A 26,931-nucleotide genomic window follows, 5' to 3' on the forward strand; every position below is an offset into this window, starting at 1 on the left:
TGTGATGCATGGTGTTCTAAAACTAAAATCAGCTGGTGGAAATGAAAATCAGCAAACAATCGTACTATATATATATATGTGTGTGTGTGTGTGTGTGTGAGTGTGTGTGTGTGTGTGTGTGTGTGTGTGTGTGTGTGTGTGTGTTTTAAAAGTTTGTGGTCAGTAGTTTTTATTACGTAATGACATTTAATTGATGTGTTAAGGTATTTACGGTAAATACATTTATTTTGTTCACATAAATGCTATTCATTCTATTCATGAATGAATCTAAGAAAAATCATGTATCATGGTTCACACAAAAAATATTAATACCACTGTTTTCAACATTTATGATAAAAAGAAATGTGTTTTGAGTAGCAAATCAGCATGTTAGAATGATTTCTGAAGGAAAATTCTGCTTTGCAATCAAAGGAATAACTTACATTTTAAAACATATTAAAAAAGAAAACAGTTATTTTAAATTGTAATAATATTTTACAATATTACTGTTGTTTCTACTGTGTTTTTGATCAAATAAACAGCTTTGGTGAGCTTTAAGAGCATTCTTTTAAAAAAAACCACTTGTACATATGTACATATAAATAATTAAATATATATACTGTATAAATGTGTTTGTCTATAATTAATATTCAAGTATAGATGCTGATGCATGTGTGTTGTGTCAGTGAATAAGCATAGCACAAACGATGATAAATGTGTGTGGCAAATGAAAGATATTTCATCATTCTGCAGTAATTTGTGTAATTGAACAATATTAAAGTATTAACAAGATAATCAATAAGCAACAGACATATTTCAGATACAGTCTATGTGGATAAATGTTGCATGTGAATTTGAGCATAGGGTGTCTGCTGGCATTTATTCTTGACTGGGACTGAATGTGAAGTGAACCGTGTGTGAATTGTAAGTACTTTTGATTAAGTCAGAGCTGTCACACTGTAAAGGTTAAGCTATAACTCTTCTTTTATAATGACTGAACTGTGGGCTGATGTTTTCAGTTAACAGCCATCCTGTTTCTATCTATCATTGATACGCTCCTTCAATCTGTCTCTTTCATTCTTTTCCTTTCTTCAAATATCCAGTGCCTTCCCTTCCTCTCCCAATCAGTCTGAAGTACTGCCCTGTCCTTCTCTCAACTTATCTGTCATTCTGAACTTTTTTCTCTTTTTTTTTTTTTTACTTATCTTTCATTCTGAACCATTATTTCAAAAGTCAGTCATATTCTGATGCTATGATACTAGCCATCGGGCTCATCCTTAGTGAAAGTTTGAAAGCAAAGATCATCAATGAATACAACATCCTCACACACAGTCAAATTTACACTCTAAAAATACTATATTAAATTTACGAAAATCTGGGGCCGCCAGCAATCTTTGCAGGATAAGAGGTAGACTGGTACATCAACATTATATAATGTAATTAAATACATGGTAAGTTATAAAATATACAGGCACCAATATGCCATGCAATAATGCCAGAATTATTGTCATTATTTTTTTTTCTGGTGAATTTTTCCCAGTTGCAGCAATTTTTTATTTATTTATTTTTTATTGTAAATTTAAAAGAGCCAAAGTTAGCTTTTAACCTTAAAATGTACTGATAAACACTGTAATAATGCAAGTGGTAGAGTAGAAAGTCACATAACTACAAACTGTTATACAACAGCAATTTCTGGTTCTCAAATCAGATTTGCTGAGAGCCGTTTCCAGAGGTGTGATATTCTAGTGATAACAGAACTTTCCATTTCACCGTTTGAAACTTTACATTTTAAATATATACAACAGAAGACACCACAGAGGCAGGTTATGCATGCGTGTGTGTGTGTATGTGAGAGAGAGACAGCCTGTGTGTGAACTCTTAGTTAACTTTAACCATATGTTATTTCTGTCACTGATTTGTCTGAGGTAGAATGTAATCTGCGGATGTCAGTATCCTCGATTCTGCCTCCACACATGCACATTCATGCCATCCCCTCAATACCCTTCGATCGGCTCCAACATGAGCATCCTGTGACTGCCTCGCTCTGTTGACCACCATTGATGCTTCATTGGCCTGTGGTTTCCATGGTAACTGTCTCAAGGCCTCTGTTGGTATTGGTGGGAGGGAATGTGAAGTGTCAAGGGCAATATATCTAGGACTGCTGGAAACCAGTTAGACACTTGGACCCAGAGGTGACTCCTTCCAGGGGTTGCAAGAGCAAATCCATGGCTGATGGCTTTCTCTGGTAGGGATGTTTCTGCCTAGACCAGGGTTTCAGGCTGTGAGAGCGAGAGAGAGAGAGAGAGAGAGAGAGAGAGATGTTGCTGGAAGCTTGGTTCTTTCTGCTGAGAAGGATCTTGGTAATTGGAGGTTTGCAGTTTACCTACTGCTCCTGGGAGCAAAGGTGGGATGTACACTCTTGACTTCACATATGTGTGTGTGTGTGTGTGTGTGTTAGGGTTGTGACGGTGATGAAATGTTCCCACTGGTTAATCGACATATGACAACACCGGTAATACCTGTATCACCGAGGGGTGGGGATCGTTGGGGTTTTCCCTCTTTTCCTCGCTTTCTTTTTCTTTCTGCTGAGAAGGATCTTGGTAATTGGAGGTTTGCAGTTTACCTACTGCTCCTGGGAGCAAAGGTGGGATGTACACTCTTGACTTCACAATTCTGCATAGTCAGGAAGGCCCACCAACAAGACACACAATGTTTGTAGCCAGAGGATTTTACACAGATGCAGAATTTGCTGTCAGTTTCAGAAGCAACATCAGTTTTGGTTAAGGCCATTCCACACCAAGCTGACATCAAAGAACTAGAGGCGACGAAAGCCGACTGTGTTGTTGCCTGTGTCTGGGCCAAAAAGTTTGCGCTTGAACACACCGCAAACACAGCCAGCGGCCAACTAGCACAGAGGTTCTGCAGCTGCATTAGAAGAAATAATATCCATACCAGCAGGTGGCAGTAATCTGTATTTGTCATTCAAAAAGGGAAAACCAGACTGCAGATATACAAACCGTAAACAAAACGCGGCTTGTTTACAATTCTGAATATGAATCATGTTGGTCAGTTAGTCTTCACTTTCTTCATAGCAGTCAAAAATAATCGCTTACTGAAATTCCCAGATACATTTAAAAGATCTTTCTGTATGTGCACAGACATTTTGAGGGGCAGGGGGGTGGGGCAGTTATTGCTCAGCCATATTGTGTGTTTTATGTTCACTTTCGAATTACCGGCAATTCTGTGTCAATTGCTTGAATAGACAACAACAAAATGGTACAATGACAAACTCACTTACTGTATATTAACCATAGAACTTTTGTTAACAAACCGAATAAAAATACACCATGCTATAGGCCTAATATAAAATAAATAACTTGTATTAGATTATATATTTGGATATATATTTACACTATTAAAGACTACTTTTTGTAAAAGTAGCAAGTTTACCTTTTGTAAAAGGCTGATTTGAAGTGTCAGTTTTTGCATTATTATTGCGGTAAAATCTGGACACAGGGAGCGCATTTTGTTACTCATACTAGCTACATATAATAACTTGATCAGTCACATGAAAGTAATCAGAATAAATATTGACTCAACGCGACCAGGGGCCCATTCTTCGTACCTCGCTTAATACATCTGAGATTATTTGAAAGATGCCAGATCTTCTAATCGTGATAACTGATCTCTTGCTAATTTGGTTCTTCAAATGAATTTGTGGATTTGATTAAAATATCTGGATTAAGTTGTCTAAGATTACTGCGCGTTCTCGTGTTCCCCGTAAAGGGCAGATGTATCGATACTCGAAACCACGATCAACAATGCAGCGTTTGGCTGGCGGCAAGACAGCAATGTAATGATATCATATAATTAAAAAAGACACCTGACGAAACTTGACAAATTTATGGACCTTTATAAGTAAACAGCCAAGTGAACAAAACTACAAAAATGTTATAATAGATCAATGAAATGTGCACTGTTTTTATTTTATTTTATTTTATTTTAATTTTTTACATGATTACCAATTTTTATATTCACGATTTCTAGTATTTGTACAGGTTTTACATTTTTATTTCAATGTTGTAATTAGCAATTCATGTAATTTTATCTTTGAAGCAGATTTGTTATGTGACAGCATGTGTCAGCATATTAATTAAAATATGTCAGCATATTAATTAAAGTTTCTTAAGGGTCAAGATCAAGTTATCTGCGTCTCCTGCGCTCCATCAAGCCACTCCCATAATAGCTGTCAGCACTCAAATTAATGCGTGACTCAGATTAACTGTATCGCAGGTAAGACTCGAATACAATTATAAAGTAATTATTTTATCAAGAATAAATCTTTTAATGAGTAAAACTGTGGCTATAGTATTATAGATTACACAACATTATAATATTATTTTCAAATTATTTTTTTAATTATTACAATTTTAAATGATTGTCCCCGGATTAGTAGGGTACTCTTGTAATAAGGTAGCAGTGACTGTGACAGATTTTAAGTATCGATTCCACTTAAAAAGATGCAATCTAATCCTGTTTACATGAAATAAGCCACTCCCGAGCAGGTTTAAGTTTACGGACCTGTTGCTATGACAGCAAGTCCAGGATGAGCTTCGAAGAACCAAATAATCCAAGATCATGCCAAATTGTCAACAATCAAATCCAGCTAACTGAGTTAGTGACGTGAACGGGCCCCAGGCCTCAGGGTGATATTCCAAAATATATTATTGAGTGTTTACGTACCATATGATGTGGTCTGTAGTTTAGTCGTTTGAAAAACAACTCATCGCTGTCACTGATTGGCAGATTCAGATTCCAGTAGCTTTATTGGCATGGTAAAAAGGATTTACATTGCCAAAGCAATGATAGTGCTCTCATCCAGTGCTGTTGAGCATTATCAAATTTACAGGCTGCAATGGGCAGCTAATCAGGCAGTGATTGGCAACACTCTGATCCAATGGCATTAGGTATTGTCAGATTGACAGTTCTCTAGCCCAATGGTGTTGGGAGGGCACCGGGGGGCCAATCACGTTCAGTGGGGGGTGGGGTGCTGGGGGGTTCAAGAGGGGCACCTCAGCCAATGAGGGCAGAGGGGCAGTGGCTCTAGCCACCGGGCCACCCCCCTGTGTACGGCCCTGGTAAGGACATCATTAAAATAGTCCATGTGACACCAGACTGACACAGAAGAGAAGAAGTTGTAGAATAAAGTAATTCTTTGCAAACAAAAAGTATTCTCGTAGCTTCATAAAATTAAGGTTGAACCACTGATATCACATAGACTATTTTAACGATGTCGTTACTACCTTTCTGGGCCTTGAACGTGTCAGTTGCATTACTGTCTATGCAGGGTCATAAAGATCTCGGATTTCATCAAAAATATCTTTATTTGTGTTCTAAGAGATGAACAAAGGTCTTGCAGGTTATATATAAGATATTATATATTATATAAAAATATTAAATATTCGGTTGGGGGGTTATATCTTTGGCCATATAATGGGGGTACTTGTCCCCCCTTGGTGTGTCATGGCCTTTAGTTTCGAATATAATCCACAACCTTGTTGAAATGTGTCACAGGCTTTCTACTCATTCCTTTTTTATAATTCACTTCTCTACTGGGGAGCAGACAAGTAAACAAACTACATTATTAAGGTTTCAGATGGAGTGAAAAATCAATTTTTTATGGAGTGCAAATAGAAAATTGTTTAACAAAATCCAGTATATTGACCCCAGATGTGGAAAGATGTCAAGGGTGGTCTTCCTTGTTGACTGCAGACTATGATTATTCTATGTCGTTGGCTTTGAAATAAAGATAGAGAGCAAACCATCTTCATTCTCTATGCTGCTTCAGCCAAATAAACTCTAGAGCCCCCTCAAGTTTGATTCACTTCTGCTTTGTTCTAAACTGGTCTAGTTTTACTTAGTCTCAAAGCTTTGAAACATCATTAGAAAAATGAGAAAGAGGAAACCGGCGGAGAATAACTTGCAACAAAGCGCTCAGAGGAATGTCAGTGTCAACAGCGGTGAGCAAAGCTGATCTGTGCTGAGCAAAGCAGCCTCTGAGTTGTGAATGTGTGTGGATATGTGTGTGTGTGTGTTTGTGTGCTCATCTCACAAGATGATTTTGTGGGATGGAGCAGCAAGTGTCAGTAATTTTGCGTCACATGCTTTTAACCCTGATCTTACTGCCTGACCTCTGACCTATGTTCATCAGAAACTTAATGAGTGCTTCAGTAGACAGAAACAAGCATTTCTGTAGATACACTCTTGTCACATTACTTGATACACAACTGACCGAAATGTCACAGATTACATTATATGAAGCCAGATCATGGTTCACGCTCAGTTCAGCGCACTGACATTACATTAACACCCACACACTGAACAGAAGTACACTAGATGAATAAATTCATAAATGTTATATGTGTTCTATTCAAGTATATTTAAAATATTTATTTATACATTTTTATTATTAATAATAATATTTTAAATAATATTTTTTAATAATTTTATTTCACTTAGATTTTTAACATTTGATTTACCACATTGAATTTTATGATTAATATCCCCACCAGAAACTGGGTAGGCATACACTGGGCAGGAAAGAGAGTAGAGAGGGAGTAGAAAGGAATATGGCTCAATGCTTTTCAACAACCAAGAAACATAACACATTTAACATTTAGGTAAATTTTAAACAAGATTCTTGTCATTGTCATGTTCTTTCAGCACTGTGCATAAATTCAATATGCAAGTTAATGATTAAAAGGGGCATATTCTTTGCTTACCTTGCAACCTTAGATGTATTGTGTCTACTACAGTGGGCAGATGTGTACGTTAACTCCTTCAAAATACATAAAAATATGAAAACAAAACATCACAAGTATATCGTTGTGATTGTATGTATTATCCTTATGCAACAATCTATGATCAAAAACAAGGAGGTTTAAATGTTGGATGTTCCTCATGGATATTTGTCCACATCTTTCTCCCCCTCCTATGTAAGCATCTCACTCCTGATTAATTAAGGCAAAAAAAAAGGAAAAAGAAATCAATGAAATGTCATGTCCACAAATTCCTGAAAATATACCTTGTGTTTTCATTAAACCAAACAGATCAATGAAGTGTCCTTCCCACATCCTTAAGATGAGATTCACTGGCAAGCATTTGTAGGTAGTTTCCTTAGACCTAACCATGGACTATCACTGCATGCCTTATGTGAACTTCTTGTTAACACATGCGTGCAACTGCAAAAATCCAACATATACACATAAACGCTAAGCACAAAGAATAGCACCTCTCAACACTGGGCTAATAATCAAGACATAAATTATCCCTTATCTGCTGCTGCCAACAGAACTTCCTTTTACTCCTTATCAAGAGAAATAGTGCCTGACAAAATTATTGTCTTTCAGTCATTACTAAAGAGAAATATGGCAGCACAGTTTTCCTTTGTATATCACAATATGACATTTTCTCTAGGGAGTTCAACAGCATTACTTGCACACCAACTGTTTATGTTGCATATTAGCCATGTATGATCATTAAATGCAATAGGTCAGCACAGAGTAGTATATAACATGTATAACATTTCAAAATGAAATGATATTGTTATGAAATACTACTCTTATAATATCTCTGTCTCTTCTGCTTGGTATTATACTGGTAGCATTAAGGGAATTCAGTAAATCTCATGCATGGGCATCGGTTTCAAATCTGAATGTACAGACCTAAATATATCTGTATTCTCATCATTAATATTTTGGAGTGAACATAAAACTGCTTATTATACAGCCTTGTCTAATGCCCCAAATGGAAAACCTGAATATTTGATGTCAGATGACATTAGTATTGCCTCTTACATTTGTAGCGTTGGTGACTGTCGTGGCTGATTTGCTAAAATCTGCCCCCCATTTTTATCTCTCTCTTTTTATTCCTCAGTTTGGTAGCGTCAAAAAAAACAGAAAACCCTCAAGGAGAAAAAGCATCGTCACCCTCTGACTTCCTTGACAAGCTCATGGGAAGAACCTCAGGTTACGATGCCAGAATTAGGCCCAACTTTAAAGGTAGTACAAACAAACCTTACCTTTTACTGTGTTTCTCCTTGAAGGAATACATTGTGCTGTCTTTAATGGTTATTTACCACTACTTCTTGTTTTTGATTTGATGTCTTTAAAACCTTTAGTTACAGTGATCATTGGTGTCTATAAGATTCATATTTTATACGGTACAAAGCTAATGCAGATGTGACTCTATATTCAGTTTCATATGAAATTATTATGTAATAATGCTTCACATCTCCTGGTTCCAGCTGCCTCTAGACGTTTCTGCAATGACTCTGAAAACATTCATTCATTATGCGGTTACAGAATGGCCCTGAACCCAAACCATCTCAAACTATAAATCAGCCTGAGCTTTCTTAAATTATTAAGCTGGCAAAGGACTTCCCCTCGGAAGCTCATTTAGAGAAGCCACTAATTCATAAATGTCAAGTAAAGGGAGTTCGAAAATCTTAAAAAAAAAAAAACTGGTGTAGGGGTGTTACAAACAGATGTATAATAAAGCAATACATTTATGTACTAAGTTCATTGTACACATCAATATTGTAAGTAAAAAGAAAAAAAAAGCAGAGTGAAGCAGATCAAATCATCCAAATTTCGTAACTTTTCATCCTCCATTAATGAACCATTAGGAGGCCATGCCTCGTTTAGTCTTGACATAATTTTGTTGTAATCTCAACAAAGCAAACATTTTATTGATATCTTAATTTAAAAAAAAAGGTTATATTAAAGCAGGCAAGTGTTAAATAGATCATGTGTACTCACACATATATAATCATGAACCAGTGAGTCTAATAGAAAGTATCTTTGTAGAGACTATACTGTATTATGATTGATTTCACGCTTCTCTCCACAGGTCCGCCTGTGAATGTAACATGCAACATATTCATTAACAGTTTTGGCTCCATTGCAGAGACAACTATGGTATGTATTCCTAATCCAGCAATGATGCATGCGTTTTCATGCACAAATGCCCTATGGCAGTGTTTACCCAATATAAATCTTAGCTATTATATTAGCATTGTGTTGATTGTATCCACAGGGTGCAATTAATGCACTAATAGTCTGTCATTATAATTCACAGTTCAGACTTAATGGAAACAGTATATAGCACACTCTCACAATTGTGTGTTTTGTATTGAGGGAGCATTTCTGCTTGCTTGCGTGCATGTCATATTACATCTAATTCCAGATTGTGAGAAAGACTGTAGGAGGAAGTCCACCGGCTGAAAGTCATAAGGGGTGCAAACTTGCTTCCGTCACCAGGCTTCTAGAAAGTCATTTTGAGAGACAAAGTAAAGGAGGGCTTTAGACACTTTGGACCCCTTTAGACCCATTTCGTCTGTCATGTCAGCCTTCTGCAATTAACTTGAGCTTTCAGTACCCTAAAATGTTATTTTGTCTTCATGTTTGCTAAAAAGCAGTTGCAGTGAGCTATCTGTATTCATTTCACTGTGTTTTGTTACAGTAGCATTCTTTTCTGAAGTCAGACCTAGATCCAGTTATACGGTTACACTGTGGATTCTTTGCTAAACTAGCCGCCATTCAAAACAGATTTTGCAAACAGACCTTTACAGAAAGATATGGACCCAGCAAAAATGCAACAACATGTAAAGGTGTTAATTCTAAAGCCTAATCTGTGATCAGTGACTTTTGAAATGTAAGGAGTCATGTACAGTCAGACATTCATTTATTGCCATTTATGCATCAGTAAATTAAGCCAGTGACTAAACGGTCAACTTCACACTACTCCACTTAGTACCATGGAAATCAACTGTTATTTAAATTGTGATTAAATTATATACAGAAAGTGAGCAAAAATAATCACTGGAGCTGTCAATCATACAGTACTGACTGCATTCTGCACTCTAACCAAAACGTGTTATCATCAATGATGACATTGTATTTGCACAATTTGCACAATTTGTGTTAGTTATAATGTGCATTCATCAGAGTGTAGACATTACTGTGATTGGCTACAATGCTCAATGCTGCAACCTTTTATGCAACGGGAGAAGATCTAAATATATCATTATGATCAACATTATCATCTTAAAGAACTCTTTCAAAAGAATTCCACATGTAATACTTATCTTATCTTAAAATAAGCCAACCCATTTAAACAGTGTTCAAATCAGAGGGCTAAAATCACAGAAGATTTTTATTTCTAAAGTTTCTGATATATATATATATATATATATATATGTGTGTGTAAACACATTATAAACGCATGTCAGGAATAAATAAATCCTTTAAAACCCATTTAAACAGTGTTCAAATCAGAGGGCTAAAATCACAGAAGATTTTTATTTCTAAAGTTTCTGATATATATATATATATATATATGTGTGTGTAAACACATTATAAACGCATGTCAGGAATAAATAAATCCTTTAAAAATGTTGTTTAAACCCATGAGCTAAATTTAAGTATGTGAGTTTACACATTTTATTTGCAAAAAAAGTTTTTAAATATTTTTTTTTCAAGGTAAATATCATTATTACGAAAATTATGCCAATTTACAACCTAAACTAACCTGGCCTTTGGCAGACAAAGGTTTAAATATTACTAATCAATTTGTATATATAGCAGTTTTTATGATATATCAAATGTATCTTTGTTTATTAGATTTTTGTTTTCAAGAATGTAGCAGATTAGCTCAAAAGGGAAATGTATATAAATAATTACAATTAATTATGATTAATTACAATTATTTATATCAGCTGCCAGTAGTAACTGTAGCAGAATGAAATTGTCATCAACCAATCTGTTCATCCAGCGAACATTCAGTGTAAGTTCATATCAACTCTAGGAAAGAAATATTTCCGTGGCCACAGAAAATACTTTCTTACAGTATTAATGCATTAGAGCATGTAGTAAGGATCAGAATCGTAAAGGGACAATGAATTTGCAAGGCAGAATCAGAAACTCATGTAATTTGTGCACAAGAGTTTTATTAACTAAACACTAACACAAACTAGTCTAACAAACAAACAATCACTCATACAGGGGAAAGGGCAAATGAGACTTGATGGATGAAACCATCAGGAAAACCAGAGAATGAAGCTATGAAAAGAGTCAGTTAACCACCTGAGTAAAACCATCAACGCCATTTTAGAACGGGGTCTACAGCTTATACTAAACCTCTGTTTCGTTTAGTTAAATGTACGATACTTGCATTGCCTTGGCCTGGAACGAGCGTACGGAAACATATAATATACACTTTCGTTTAGATCATCAGAAGACAAATTCAACGAGACCAAACATGGTATAGGTGGGGTTATATTAACTAGTGATCTATCATAACACACACACAAAACCGTATACAATTCAAAACAAAATATACAAGAACAGAAATGGTATACACAGTGCGCTGAGGAGATGTGTGTTCATTCACAGAAAGGTTTTTCTATGAATTAATTAGAGAAGAGTTTATTTTTATGGGCATTGTGTGTCTTTCCTACGGGTAAATGAATTGTGAGTTTCTCTCCCCGCATTCCTTTGGGCAATAAAACCAGTGATATCAGCATTGGTTGCCATGGAACCAGAGGCCTGTTCTGCCTTTCTGAGGTGTTAGATGCATTCCGGGGGAAGGGTCGATAGACCGTCATAGTTGGTTTGTTAACTGAGGGGTGTTACAGAGTATTTGTTAAATATAACTAAAAAAATTGTGTGTCTGATTGATCCAGACGCAACAAGAATTTCAAGACAAATAGAAATCGAGAAGAGCTGGAGACAACAGTGTGGGTTAACAACAACCCTTGGGATGCATTACATCAGGAAAAGAAAAGGGAGAATGGTTCAGATAAGAGAGTTCATGCAGAAGAAAGCATCCCAGCCTCCGATGTATTGGGAACTGTGTTGCTTGTATTCAGGTAGCCATATCTTGAAACCTCCAGGCAATCAGCAAGTGAGAGGCAGAAAGCAGTTATTGTTCTTACTTGTGCAGTTCATCCCTACAGGGATCTTGTTTGTCCATTATATGCCACCACGGCTGAATTGAAACAGGCTCCATGTGTGCTTAGCAATGGAACACTGTGCATTGTGTATTAGCACTGTGTATTATTTATTTATTTTTCTTTTTGATGTTTGATCACATCTTACTCTGCAGACAGCCAAACAAACACACATTTGGGATTACACCCCATTACAACCCAGATCTACACACAGGAAGAAGGAGATGTGCTTTTAGCTTATCTACACAAGTGTCCCAACATTGCTCTCTGTGAACGCAAATGCTCATCACACACACACACACACACACACTGCGAGTGCCTTGTCACCTTCATCCCTCAGCTTGCTCTGAATAAGTTATGCGCTGTGAGATGGCACACTCAATCTGAAGTAATTATGTCTGAAGAGACTGTGCTTTTGCTAAAGCTTTTTCCTCACCCTGAGTGGACTTCTCTTCATAAATATTTCTTCCTTCAAGCAGGGTACAAGTCTCTTGTCATTTACGCAAATCAACAACTGTTCTTTGTGATCCAGGGTACAGCTGGGCTTTGAGAAATAATTTCTCCATGTAATAAGCCTCATTGGCATGACACTATTTTTTTGGTCCGGATTCATTAAGCTATTGAAAAATACATTTAAAAAGCAACTCATGCAGACTCTGACTTGAATGCACCTCTTTTGTAATGGACATGTTTCTGGGATGAAAACTTTTGTATGTCAGTGGAATGTTTTTTCACCAACATGCAGGAAGCCATTTTGTTGTCAAGTGACAAGAAAACTATAAAGCAAGAAGTGATATGAATACAGAAATGACCCTGTAGATTCTCATGACTGAGCATTGAGCATTCCTGACCTGCGGGTGTCGCTGTTGGACAGTATTATTCCTGCTTCCTGTTTGCAGTGCTGCTGGTTTGTGATTGTAGCTTCGTGTAGCTCTGTTTTTCTGTAAAATCTCTATTACTCTCTGTTGTTTAAAGTGATAAAATATAACTTAATTTCCACCATATTTCTGATATTATCTATCAACCTAATCTGATTAATTTGATCGTTCGCTTTTATTCTAAAACCGCGAGTGCAGCGCATCTGCAGCGCGTTAGCATTCGTTAGCTTGTCATTAGCGTTTCCATTCGTGCCTATTGCTTTTTTCTTTTTTTTTTCTCTCGCTCTTTTTTTTTCACAAGTTCATCAAACAACCGTGGTAAGTAAGAATCATTCATCAATCACGGTGAGTAATGGCTTTTTCTCCTGCTATTGTTGTTTGCACCGCTTGCCACATGTATAGTTTATCTCTCTCTGTCGGCGACGAGGGATTCTCATGTGATAAATGCAGGGAAATAGTTAGGCTGACAGAGAAGATTTCAGAATTAGAGACACGCATCCAAACTTTAATTGAGAACAGTAAGAATGTGAGGGCTCTAGATACGGCTTTGGATGCGACTAGCTCAGGGAGTCCTATACATTGTTCGGTTCCGGTTACAATGCCTCTGCAGCAGGGCGACTGGGTGACTGTGAGGGTACTTGCTACATCGTTAGAAGAATGGCATCTACGCTAATATTAGTCTGTTTCTCTCTTATTCCGAGGTCACCGTTGCCACCAGATCCAGTCTGTATCCAGATCAGATGGTCACTGCAGTCACCCGGATCCAGTACATATTCAGACCAGATGGTGGATCAGCACCTAGAAAGGACCTCCACAGCCCTGAAATACAGCGGAGACCAGGACAACTAGATGAACACCAGATACAGATGTTATTCCCCTGTAAAGACCTTGTCTCAGACGACCACCGGGACAAGACCACAGGAACCAGATGAGTCTTCTGCACAATGTGACTTTGCTGCAGCCTGGAATTGAACTGCTGGTTTTGTCTGGTCAGAGGAGAACTGGCCCCCCGACTGAGCTTGGTTTCTCCCAAGGTTTTTTCTCCATTCTGTCACCGATGGAGTTTTGGTTCCTTGCCGCTGTCGCCTCTGGCTTGCTTAGTTGGGGACACTTCATTTCCGGCGATATCGTTGACTTGATTGCAAAGATACTATTTAAACTGAACTGAGCTGGATGATGACATCACTGAATTCAATGATCAACTGCCTTTAACTGAAAAATTAGTGTTTACTATTGTCATTTTGCATTATTGACACACTATTTTCCTAATTAATGCTGTTCAGTTGCTTTGATACAATCTGTATTGTTAAAAGCGCTATATAAATAAAGGTGACTTGACTTGACTTGACTGTATGACAAGGTCAGTAAGTAAAAATATCAGATTATTGTTTAATGACATGAAAAGTTCAGTTCAGGTTATCAAATTTTAGAAGGAATAACATTAGTAATACTTAATTTTAGTAAACAAAATATAATTTTAATATAGAAGTAAATAATTATTGGTCACACTTTATTTTAAGGTCTAATTATTCCTATTAACTATGACTTTTGCCTCCGTAAACTCCTAATTACTGCTTATGAATAATTAAATTTAGGTTAGGATTAAGGGATATAGAATTGCTAGTAATGTGCATGCTAAGAAGCATCTAATCTAAAGTGTTACCTAATTATTTAATAATAATAATAATAATAAAACACTTAAGTCTATTAAATTATTATGAAAATAATAAGGAAAATGATAAGGATCGTCTCGGTTACGTATGTAACCCTCGTTCCCTGAAGGAGGAAACGGAGACGTCACGTCGGATGACCGACGAATTGGGATCACGCTTAGAGAGACCAATCCACTTTGAGTGTAAACTAAACGAGCCAATGCACATTGGCATGCAATATTGCATCCAGCTGCCGCTGATCACAGCGTGAGTATAAGTAGGCAGCAGGTGCAGCGCATATTCAGGTTTTCGCTGAGGAGCCGAACCGGTGACCCGCGTGACTCAGCGGTGGTACAGCAGCCGTGGCAACGGGACGTGACGTCTCCGTTCCCTCCTTCAGGGAGCGAGGGTTACATACGTAACCGAGACGTTCCCTTTCAGTCAGTCACTCTCGAACGTCACGTCGGATGACAGACGAATTGGGATCCCTACCAAAGTGCCAAGGAACTGCCCATTCCAGTGTCCTGTGGGAGCCTCCTGCGCCCCTTCTTTTTGGCGCAGGCCGGGGCTTACCACAAGAAGACCAGTTACTGCTGCTATGGCACTACCCACTCAGTAAGACTGGATAACATTGGGAAAACGTGCCTGTTCCACTTGGAACTGGAACATTGTGTAAGCCCATCCTTCCCAAAGGAGGTTTCAGAAGCACTTACACATATGAACATTCATCGAGTGAGGGCCTGGCGCCGGATGCTCCGCCACGTCTGGCTGCTGAGGGGACGGAGGAGCTCGACAGGGTCTACAATATGGACTCTCTGGAGTGGTCTTAGCAAGCCGACCCGAAGCCGGGGCCTCTCAGTGCTTCTACCCGTTTGAGGTGAGAACACAGGAGGATACTGGCTCCACACGAAGGCTATAGAATCTAGTGAACGTGTTATGGGTCGCCCAGCCCGCAGCTCTACAAATATCTGTCAGCGAGGCGCCACGAGCCAGCGCCCAGGAGGATGCAACACTCCTAGTAGAGTGAGCCCGCAACCTGAGCGGGCAGGGCACACCCTGTGCCCGATAAGCCAGGGTGATGGCATCCACTATCCAGTGGGCCATCCTCTGCTTAGAGACGGCATTCCGCTTCTGCCGGCCTCCGTGACTCCGTGAGCTGGTCTGAGGTCCTGAAGCTTTGCGTCCTGTCTACGTAGCATCTCAATGCTCGAACGGGACAAAGCAAAGCTAGGGCTGGGTCTGCCTCCTCCGGGGGCAGCGCTTGCAGGCTCACCACCTGATCCCTGAAGGGAGTAGTGGAAACCTTGGGCACATAGCCGGGCCGGGGCCTCAGGATTACCTGGGAGTCAGCCGGTCCAAACTCTAGGCACGAATCGTCGACCGAAAAAGTGTGCAGGTCCCCTACCCTCTTGATGGAGGCCAATGCAAGCACAAGCAGAGTTTTCATTGTATTATAGAAACTTTAGCTCGACTGTCTGCAAAAGCTAAAACGGGTCCTGCTGTAGTGCTTTAAGCACTAGAGACAGGTCCCAAGAGGGTATAGAGGGGGGCCGTGGATGATTTAGCCTTTTCTCCCCCCTAAGGAACCTGATGACCAGGTCATGCTTCCCCACTGACTTCCCTTCTACAGGGGCGTGGTTGGCAGCAATCGCAGCCACATAGACTTTAAGGGTAGAGGGAGACAGCCTTCGCTCCAACCCCTGCTGCAGGAAGAACAGCAAGACCCTGATCGGGCATTTCCGGGGGTCCTCTCAATGAGTTGCGACATGCGGCGGGAGCGTAGACCACCTTGTCGGTTGATGTACGCAACGGTCGCAGTGTTGTCCGTGCGGACCAGCACGCACTTGCCTCGTAAGCGCCTCTTGAGATGGCTCAAGGCCAGGCGTACTGCCAGCAACTCTAAGCAATTGATGTGCCAGTGCCACGGCATGCCTGGAGACCTGTTCCAGGGGCACTCCTGCCCGGAGAAACGAACGGTCTGACCGCGGGGTGAAGGTTTGGCGGCAGGCCGGTGTGACTTGGACCCGGTGAGTGCCGCGTAACCACGCCCACCTCAGGACTCAGCCATGGAGCCAGTGTTAAAACGGTCTCTTATGAAGCAGCCCCAGCAGCTGCCATATGCCCCAGGAGCCTCTGAAACTGTTTCAGTGGGACCGCCGTCCTGCACTTGTACATATTCAGGCAGTTCAACACCAACTGAGCTCGTCCTTGCATGAGGCGTGCTCGACCGAATCCAACTCCATACCGAGAAAAGAGATCCTCTGCGCCAAGGAGAGTTTGCCCTTTTCCCAGTTGACCTGAAGGCCCAACCGGCTGAGGTGCGAAAGCACCAAGTCCCTGTGGCAGGGGCAGGACCTCGTACTGATATGCTCGTCTGTGGTGCAGAAGGATCGACACATGAAAGTACATGTCCTTAAGGTCGATCGCTGCAAACCAATCTCGGGGATGGATGCACCCGAAGATGCATTCCTGCATCAACATCTTGAACGGTAACCGGTGAAGGGCCCGGTTCAAGACACGCAGGTCCAAGATCGGTCGTAACCCACCGCCTTTCTTGGGTACAACGAAGTAGGGCGGTGAGTGCCGCGTAACCACGCCCACCTCAGGACTCAGCCATGGAGCCAGTGTTAAAACGGTCTCTTATGAAGCAGCCCCAGCAGCTGCCATATGCCCCAGGAGCCTCTGAAACTGTTTCAGTGGGACCGCCGTCCTGCACTTGTACATATTCAGGCAGTTCAACACCAACTGAGCTCGTCCTTGCATGAGGCGTGCTCGACCGAATCCAACTCCATACCGAGAAAAGAGATCCTCTGCGTCGGGGAGAGTTTGCTCTTTTCCCAGTTGACCCGAAGGCCCAACTGGCTGAGGTGCGAGAGCACCAAGTCCCTGTGTTCACACAACTGATCCTGAGACTGAGCTAGTATGAGCCAGTCGTCAGCCAGCGAGACGGTTTGGGTAGCTAGGCACCCAGACACCACACAAGCTGGACCAGCGGGACCACCCACGTACTCGCGGTGGGGCAGCGAGGTGGAACGCAGGGCCCAGCACATTCCATTGGCAGCTCAACTGGTTGCGGAGTGCAAGAGGAGTGATGGTCCCCCGAGGGTTGGTTCCCTGGAGGGTTTGCCATCACTGTTACACTCAGACCGCCCGTGCTACTGCCTGAAGTAGCCCCCGCCTGACTGCCGCCATGACGAGAACTAGATTGAGGCAGAGCAAACGGAGCTCCGCCCCTTTGAGGTAACGGAGCTTGGCCCGCGACTCCGAGATGATCATTTTCCCGCAATGAGAACCTGACTCATCCACAAACGCCACCTCAGCGTGCTAAATGCCCAGGCACGTGAGGCAGCGATCGTGACCATCCCCCAGTGCCAGGTAACGACCGCATCCAGAAATGCCCGGGTGATACGTTGTCTATAGCAAGACCCACATTGTCTTTACAAAGACGTAACGTCGAGTTTGCCAGATGCAACGTCGTCTTTAAAAAGACGCACCCGTGAATGCTCTTTTAGGGAAAAAGCTCTTTTAGCGTGCTGAAGCGCACAGGGGAGTTGGCCGCCTGCAACACAAACAGGGGCTGGTGCAGCCTGATGTGTGCAACCCACTCGACACGGGAAACCACCACCGCTGAATCGCATGCCAATGTGCATTGGCTCATTTAGTTTACACTCGAAGTGGATTGGTCTCTCTAAGCGAGATCCCAATTCGTCGGTCATCCGACGTGACGTCGAGAGTGACCGACTGAAAGGGAACTGTACACCGTATGCATAAGAAAATATATATTTTTAAATTGATGGTTATACAAATTGGTATTAGTCATTTTTGTAAAGTGTATGAAACCAACATATATACAAAAAATTGCATTGAAGATTTAAAATAGTTTTCTAAAGATTTTTCGTTTAATCTTACATTCAAAGTTACTGGTCAAATCAGTTAATGTTTCACATTAACCCCACTGGTGTTAACATCAGGTCATCTTAAAAACACATTGTTAAAGTCTATCAAGAAAGTATATTTTAAAGAATTTAATGAACATCTGGATAGGTTTTCAACTTACAGGTAAACAGTACACATTTCAACACAAAACATCAAGGAGAGTATCAATGTGCAGCAATAAACAATATCCCTCAGATTTGTTGTCCAGGCTAGGTTTAAGGGTGAAGAAGAGGGTAAAATGCCATGTAAAGGAATTCTCTCTTTGCTTACCCATGTCACATATGGATTATAGTAACCCTTCCAAGATTTCCTGCCCTTACCATCTGGCCCTTGGAGATCGCCTTCCGTTAGCATTAGGGTCATGGGATAATCCTAACATCCAGGAACAAAGGACACTGCATTAACACAACATAATTCTGGACAATCCTCAGTTCCCAGACAGCTGGCATTCATATGTCACTTTCTGTAAACTGTTCTCTAAAATGAAAGGAAATCAAAGGACAGGAACATCTAGACACCTGAGGACAACGTGTGACTGAATTACCAAACATTTCAAACCTGGGATTGTTTGAAAAGGAGTCATTTTTTCATGTATTATCTTGTCTGATTATAAGGTTGTGAAGGTCTAACCTCGAGTAGCTGCGGTTTCAAAACATCATTTTAAGGTGTTGTTGTTGAACACATCTACATACAGTATGATTATTCTTTGGAATCCTGACACATCTGCCTGTCCATGTGCAGGAAATCCAACATATTAAGATCTGAGCAGCCAAGTTCTGTACACCAACTGATAAGAACGATAATCTCAAGATTATCTGCAGCTTCATAAAGTGGAGTTACGATGGTGTAATTTGCCATTTAATCAACTCGCAACCAAAATAGGTTTTTAATTCCGTCTCCACATTGAAGAGTGGTTTTGCATGTCTGGACTGGTGTGAAACTTGATTTTTACTTGTGAGTAACAAGTAAAGCACAAATTTTTTCACCATTGCTCATTTTGACGAATGCTGACAACATGCAGGCTTAGAGTTGCCAACGGTTATGCTGACAACATGCAGGTTCAGTGTTTCAATAGTCACTACCAAAGCGATGAATGTATTGACAGGGCTATCTGACTGTACAGAAGCCGCAGACATATGGAGATGTGATTAATCGCTGGCTTGTTGGCACAGGCGCAGATTCCCCCTCAATGCCAGTGAGTCCCGCTTGAGTAGGCAATCACACAGCTGTAGCGTCTGCGTAGAATCATGCATGATCTTTGGGGTTTTATGGCTACACAGCAGATGTGTGGAGATTGTCATGGAGCCACTGAAGGCCTGCAGTTGGTTGAGCAATCGCAGATGCGATGCACTGGTTCTGTCAAGCTCCTCCACACCGACTGCAAAGAAATGTGCAGAGGACAGAATTAGCCGCTAAGTTGATAACAAAGCAACCAAGAGATTGACAAAGCAGTGGTGTGACATCTATAATGAAAGTTATGCTTGATCAGCTGAGATGTTGGCCAATTCGGTGATATGTAATCGGTGAGCATCAGCTATGTTCAAGTCAACAAACCACCACGGTTAGATGTTTTAGGAAGTGGAGCAGAAAACTAATGCTTTGACTTCTTTTTTGTTTCTGCTAAACACGACGTCCTCAGCCTTGTGATGTTGTTTGGCTGTTGACAAATGGGAAACTGACACAGTTGAGGTTTGCCTAGTCACTAACCGTGTTACGCTAGATTCCCATGTGAAACTCCATATCAATATCCCACCACTCATGCACTCTGATGCACAGACCTTCTAATGAAGTTCTTTGAGTGCTTTAGAAAGACACAGATAAGATATGAAAACCGCCATCCGCCTTGTTGCCTAACAAATTATATCACCCACGCGCTGTCACCTTCCATTCATTATTAGTGGCTGCTCGTCTTAGTTGCTTTCAGGCAAATTCAGTCTGACTATACATAGTATATTCTTAAAATTCTGAACAAAAGAACTATTGTTGTCAAGAATGCAGAAGTTCCAATCTCTCCTCGGATGCATTTTTAATAATTTATTTAAGCTTTTATTAGTTACAGATTATCGTAAATCTGTCTCCTAGCTTATTGTTGAGGTTCACTGAGGTTCTGTCTTCATTACTCAAATATCCTAAAAATGATGGCATATATAAAACGGTCACATTGTATCCACAGAACTTTAATTTAATATGGACTGTGAGCTGTAAATGTAAGAACCACATTTAAGAGGTTTGTTGTTTTTAAATGTGTCTCAAGGCAAATGTAAGAGCATGTCTATAATGTCTCTATATGAGATTGACAGAGAAAAAAAACGTAAAATATATTCTAGCAAGGTTTTATATATTCAACAGTGTTATTTTCATTAAATAAAACTGACAAACAAAACAAAAAAATTAACGGAAAAATGAAAATGTAAAAAATTACATTTATCTTAACTAGTCTAGTTACCACGGCAACATTTCTCATATTTGTTTAACTTAAGCTTAAGTACTAAAATAAAACAATGCAAATTATCTCTTGCAAAAAAAAATAAATAAATAAATATATATACAGTATATATATATATATGTGATGGAGTGTACAGCAGGCAAGAACAGATCTCATTGATGATTGCGTCTCTACATGCCCAATGATTGGATTCCATTTGTAGGCATAAACTTTGCTAAACAAAAAGCATTTCAATTTTACCTTATAACTGTTGGCAAGGTAACAGTTGGCTAAACTCCATGGCCCGTCACAACCTCATACTGATGATATTACACACCTTATTTATTACAGTAGAAGTCCAAAATCTCCATTCATTATTTATTTAAAGTAATGTTTCTTAAACTTGTCACCCACATTTAATGAAAGCTGGGTCATATTTGCTTTGCCCTTGAGGGATTTTGCTCACGGTTTTCAGAAGATGGTATATCATGCAACCTGCCCATGTTGTCATTATGCCTAATTTGACCAGCTTTTATCAAGTGAATTTAATGTCAGCAAAAAACAGAAACAAAAAAAAATCTGGGTAACATTTTATCCTACCTTGTTAATAAGCCTATTTGTTTTGCAATCATACTTGCACAATTTGCTTCATTTTATTATTTGCATTTAGCAGTTTTTTTCTCTCTTAAATTGCAACCCTATCAGAACGAACATTAAGTAGCAACATACAGGTTGATAACAACTGATTTAATGTATTTACAGCTGTGAAACACAACAAATGTAAACGGCAGTGCATTGAATATGTGAAAATCTCATACAGCATTTTAATGTACCATAAATTCAAGCAATGATGCTCATTTCTATTTCACTTGTGTCGGCTATGCATGCTTGTACGTGAAAATACCCATTATGTCTGATTTAAAACTGACAGAGAGGCCAGTTGTACATCTCCTCTGCTATTTGCCTTTACTGATGTTAGCATTTATTCTTAGGATTACAGAGTGAACATATTTCTCCGGCAGAAGTGGAACGACCCTCGGTTAGCTTACAGCGAGTACCCAGATGACTCCCTGGACCTGGATCCCTCAATGTTAGACTCCATTTGGAAGCCTGATCTGTTTTTCGCCAACGAGAAGGGAGCGCACTTCCACGAGGTCACCACTGACAACAAGCTCTTGAGAATATTCAAGAATGGAAATGTCCTCTATTCAATCAGGTGAGACATCAGCACCAATCAAAATAGTTACAGTAAGCAGCCGCTGAGAGTTAACACTGACTGACATTTGACATACATTTGAGTAGGTATAGGGTCATGGTCTATGAAAACAGCTGCTGTACTAGCTCCTGGAAATGTCAACAATAATCCACCATCCTAGTAATCAAATGCCTCAGCTGATGCAGACTTGAGTCATTAGAATCATACTTTCAAACTCTAAAATGTAACTAACTCATCAACAAATGCCAGGATGAACACAGTGTTATAGGATAGTAGGAAAGTGCTGGAGTTAATAGTGAGGGGTAAATCATGTCAGGCTTTTGAGGAGATATGACGGAAAGCTGTGCAGATGTGAGACGACAGAGGATTCACTCTAACTGAAATCCACGTGGTGCCCTGAGGGAGAAGGAGTGTAATTAAAACATGGCCAATCTGCGGCTGTCAGACTTGTCTCTCTTATGCTTTAGTGGCCCCGTTCAGAAATCCCACCACTCAAGCAGCTTCAGATGCTCAAAGCCCTCCACTTTGATTCCCTTCTTTGTCTGAGTTGTGGATTTACACATTACTCATTCAGAGAATGTAGATGGAGTTCCATTTACATTTTTTTGCGCATACAAATTTCCTTACCATGTTTTACACTTGGAAAAGCACATATTAGAAACAAGAGGTGTGTGTATAATTTTTAAAATCTATGCCCTTTTCCATTCAATTTTTAGACTGACTCTGACGCTCTCATGTCCGATGGATCTGAAGAATTTCCCCATGGATGTGCAGACGTGCATAATGCAGCTGGAGAGTTGTGAGTAATCTCGTATGACCTCCTCTCATCAAGAGCTTGTTACGTAACTCCCCCACCCCTCGTTCAGATTTGTGGAAAGCAGACACTGTTTCTCATTTCATAATGTAACTTCAGCCGGTAGCCAGGATGAGGTAAATAGCGGATTTGATGTAAAGTGTGTTTGGCACTGGCATTCACCTGGCAGGGTCATACCAAATTATGTCATTGTGGATGAGCAGGGCCCTGAAGACATCCTTAAAATCATCATGGAGAAATGATATACCATCCTAGACAGTAACTTAAGGACACCTAGGCACAAAGTACTCTTTACAGACTAAGTGCCGAGTTCCTGGTTAAAGATTAGTGAAGCTAGTGGTCAAAGTGTTTGGCATATTATTCCAAGAGCTTTCTGTTGACTTGAAAACATGCCACAGCTCAATCAAACTCCCCCATGACTATTGCTCTAAGCAGGGGTTGAGGCTTTTAAAGAAAAGCCCCATGTCATGGGGAATCTGTCTTCATAACTACATATTTTAGAGTGGCCATGTTCATGTCGTTAAGAGAGTTGCTCACTGAGAGGCTCTTGATGATAGACAACAATGTTAAATTGAAGAGAAAATCTCTATTGGAAATAGTTAGCTCATTCAGTAGAACAGGGTAAATAGAATAGAATAGAACAGAACAATGAGCATACTCACCTTCCCTCTGGTAAAGTGGTACCACCAAGAGAAGCAAGTGACACCAGAGCTATATGAAGAAACAGAGATAATTATATCCGCCATTTCAACATCACACCATACATTTTCTGGTGCAGTTGCAACCCTGAGGATATTGTGCTGGTGAACTGCTTAATGCTTTGTGATATGTTTTATCTTCATGTTGAAGCTGTGTGCCTTTTTATTATGCACTGCAGTTAACATGCTTTATGGTTGTATGGTCATAGTTTACTTTAATTTCTAAGTCAACAAAGGAGAGGGGGGAAAACACAATAAGCTGTTTTCTTTTTACATATACAGTGGGTACGGAAAGTATTCAGACCCCCTTAAATTTTTCACTCTTTGTTATATTGCAGCCATTTGCTAAAATCATTTAAGTTAATTTTTTTTCCTCATTAATGTACACACAGCACCCCATATTGACAGAAAAACACAGAATTGTTGACATTTTAAAAAAAAATCACATCAGTGCCTTAGAATCTAAACTGTCAATCTGAAGCTGAATTCACTGTTCATTAGATGCCTCTGAAGCTATTGCTAATATCTATCTGAAATGTAGTAAATGGTTTTGTAATGTTCTAGCCTTCTGGGACAGCCCTCTCATTTGGCCTCAAATATATCTGCATTTTTATTAATAGACCTTAGATCTTAAATTAAACCATCAGAATGGTTTAACTAAAGGAATATTTACTTACTTAATCCTCTTCATCCCTTGTGAGACAAAAGGCCGCTAAAGGCCTTTGGGTTCATCCAAAAACTAAAAATCCTTCATACTCATGTTGTTTACAGAATACAGAAGATATTTATGAAGATTCAGTGCATGCAAGTTTGGAATGACGTTGAATGCAAGTAATTAATGACAGAATATGTGAAAGATTCATTTAATGAAAGTGCAAACTGTTGGAATATTTTCAGAATACGAAAAGGGCTAATTTTACAACATTAACCTCTCCATTATGATATAGTAATACTGAAAACAGCATGTAAAATCTAACAAAAAAAAGATCTTCGTCTTTCTCCTAGTTGGCTACACAATGAATGACCTGATCTTTGAGTGGCAAGAGAAGGATTCTGTACAGGTGGCCGAAGGTTTGACGCTCCCACAGTTCATCTTCAAGGATGATCCTGATTTAAGATACTGCACCAAACACTACAACACAGGTAATTTTCAAAACATGCTATATAATACAATTTTAATAGCCTGATAGAAACTCCAAATGCTCAGCAACATCAATAATTTACATGATTCAGACTGAATAAGAAAAATAACTTTTACTTCACTATAATCCAGTGGTTCTCAACATTAAAATGAAGAAGACATAGAACATGTGCAGAGAGGTGGGTCTCCAGAACCTGAGCTTAGAACCACTGGTCTATTCTACATGTAAATTGAATTTTGATTGTTTCATGCTTTCAGAAGCCATTAATTCACAGCACAAAACACATTGCATAGTCTCGTTCATCGTTTTTAAGGATGAGGGGATGTCACGCAACCTGTCCATGTTGCCATCTGGCTCATTTGGCTAGCTTCAACCATGTGACAGATGAATTTCCTCCAAAATGAAATACCGTAGAGTTCAACTGGATGTATAGTCTTTGACAAATTATATGTTTTCTCCTCTTATTGTGCTGTACTAAGCAAGCATGATTATACAGCATTATAGCATTTAATTATTTGCATTTATCATTGCTCTTCTCTACTGCCCTCAACTCTATCAGTCCAAACATGTGGCCCAATTTTTTATGGCCACCAGTTGAGAATCACTAATTTAGAAGAACAGAAGACCACTGCGAGGGAGGAGAAGAGAGAGAAAAAGAAATCCAGGAGAATGTTCTAGCAGTCTTGTTTTAATGGGATGCAAAGTAAAGTTACAGTTTTTATCAGATGATAATTGAAAAAGCTTGTTATCGCATCTCTATGTGTCTCAGTTATGCATCCACAGTGCACACCTGGCCTTATCATGGTTGACACGTAAACATCAAGGGTGTGAGAGAGGAAAATACTTTCAGTGAGTGGTCATTGTCTGAGACTTTCAGTAAAAAATAAAGTTATACAATGCCCATAATTTTATGTAACACATTCGGCTTAGCCTTGAAGTACACACAAAAAAAAAAAGTAATCTTCAAAACATGCATGATATCGGAAGACTGGTCAAAACACTGTCATAAGACTTCTGAGAATTACTGAGGAAAGATTTTGAAAAACAAACTAAATCGGGATGAGCTTTCTACATGCCTTCGGTCAAGAACCATGTCAGTGCATTGCAGAATTGTACATATACTGTGCACGTTATCATGGCAAATGAGTCCTTAAGAGACTAAGTTCTCATTAGCCTTGTCAGATGTAATTGAATTAATTGGTCAGTACTCTTTGCCTTCTTGCATTTGAAACCTGATATTATCAGTCATATCAGTAGTGCACATATCAGAAGTCATAGGCCACACAGTCCCTGGTGAAGAGGTGTGTGCTTTTGTCTCCCTGTGTGTTTTGCCTCAGAGGGACTTTCTGACAGGATGAAAGACAGATGCTGGTGGGTCAAGGTCAGGTTGCCTCAAACGATAGTCCACAGTGTATAAGGACAAAATGAGAGAGAGACCACCCGTAAAAGACTTGAGAGTCAGGAGAAATGGAAAACTGCAGGAGAAAAAGAATGAAAGAAATAGAGAGTGGGATGGGTGAAAATACTTAAGATTCAAAGGTCTCTTTTTTGACAGGAAATCTCTTGGCAGTTGTGTTCAGGGCACTGTATGCTTCTATAGGGAGCTACATGTCAGTCACATTATTCCCTGGACTCCCTTCAAATTTCTCATTTAGTAATTGAATCAATATTGCCGCACAAAGGCATATTGATATTGATTGAGTTGAGAGATGAGCATCCAATTAAAAGGTAAGACAATTGCAAAACTCCTAGCTAATATCTGTAGCTTTAAAGGAACTCAGATTTATTTAGTTTATGGTTAATATACTTTCTGTATGTATTCAACAGGGAGCAATAATATATTTTATATGCATATAGATTAAATAAGCCTCTTCTTTTCAAGAGGAAAAAAGAAAAAACATTTGCTTTATATAGGAGATGTGAGACTCACTCTGCAGGCAATATATATATATATATATATATATATATATATATAAAAAAAAAAAAGGATTCAACCGTGTGACAGATGTAATATGTGGTAATATGTGTCTTATGTGCTATGCAATTTAGAGCCATGAACTCACATGAAAATAATTATTATTATAAATGTCACTCATGTTGTTTTATTTTACTTACATCATGAGTATAAAGTCCAAAGCAATTACCATCTACTGAAGTCTAACCCATTTTCTTTATTTTTTT

At 39.5% G+C, this 26,931-nt stretch overlaps 1 protein-coding gene across 3 annotated transcripts in view; it reads left to right on the forward strand.

The window, feature by feature from the left end:
* Window positions 1–26,931, forward strand: part of LOC107752223 (glycine receptor subunit alpha-3-like) — a 53,599-nt gene that overhangs the window by 13,098 nt on the left and 13,570 nt on the right. For all 3 annotated transcript variants that reach the window (XM_016568138.1, XM_016568137.1, XM_016568139.1), the window contains 5 exons: window positions 7,915–8,039; window positions 8,890–8,957; window positions 21,873–22,096; window positions 22,813–22,895; window positions 24,614–24,751. In XM_016568138.1, the coding sequence (XP_016423624.1) occupies window positions 7,915–8,039; window positions 8,890–8,957; window positions 21,873–22,096; window positions 22,813–22,895; window positions 24,614–24,751 (638 nt within the window). The remainder of the gene's footprint in view (window positions 1–7,914; window positions 8,040–8,889; window positions 8,958–21,872; window positions 22,097–22,812; window positions 22,896–24,613; window positions 24,752–26,931) is intronic.

Source organism: Sinocyclocheilus rhinocerous, unplaced genomic scaffold, assembly GCF_001515625.1.
Source record: "Sinocyclocheilus rhinocerous isolate Xijiao unplaced genomic scaffold, SAMN03320098_v1.1 scaffold110, whole genome shotgun sequence".
In the NCBI taxonomy this organism is placed as follows: Eukaryota; Metazoa; Chordata; class Actinopteri; order Cypriniformes; family Cyprinidae; genus Sinocyclocheilus; species Sinocyclocheilus rhinocerous.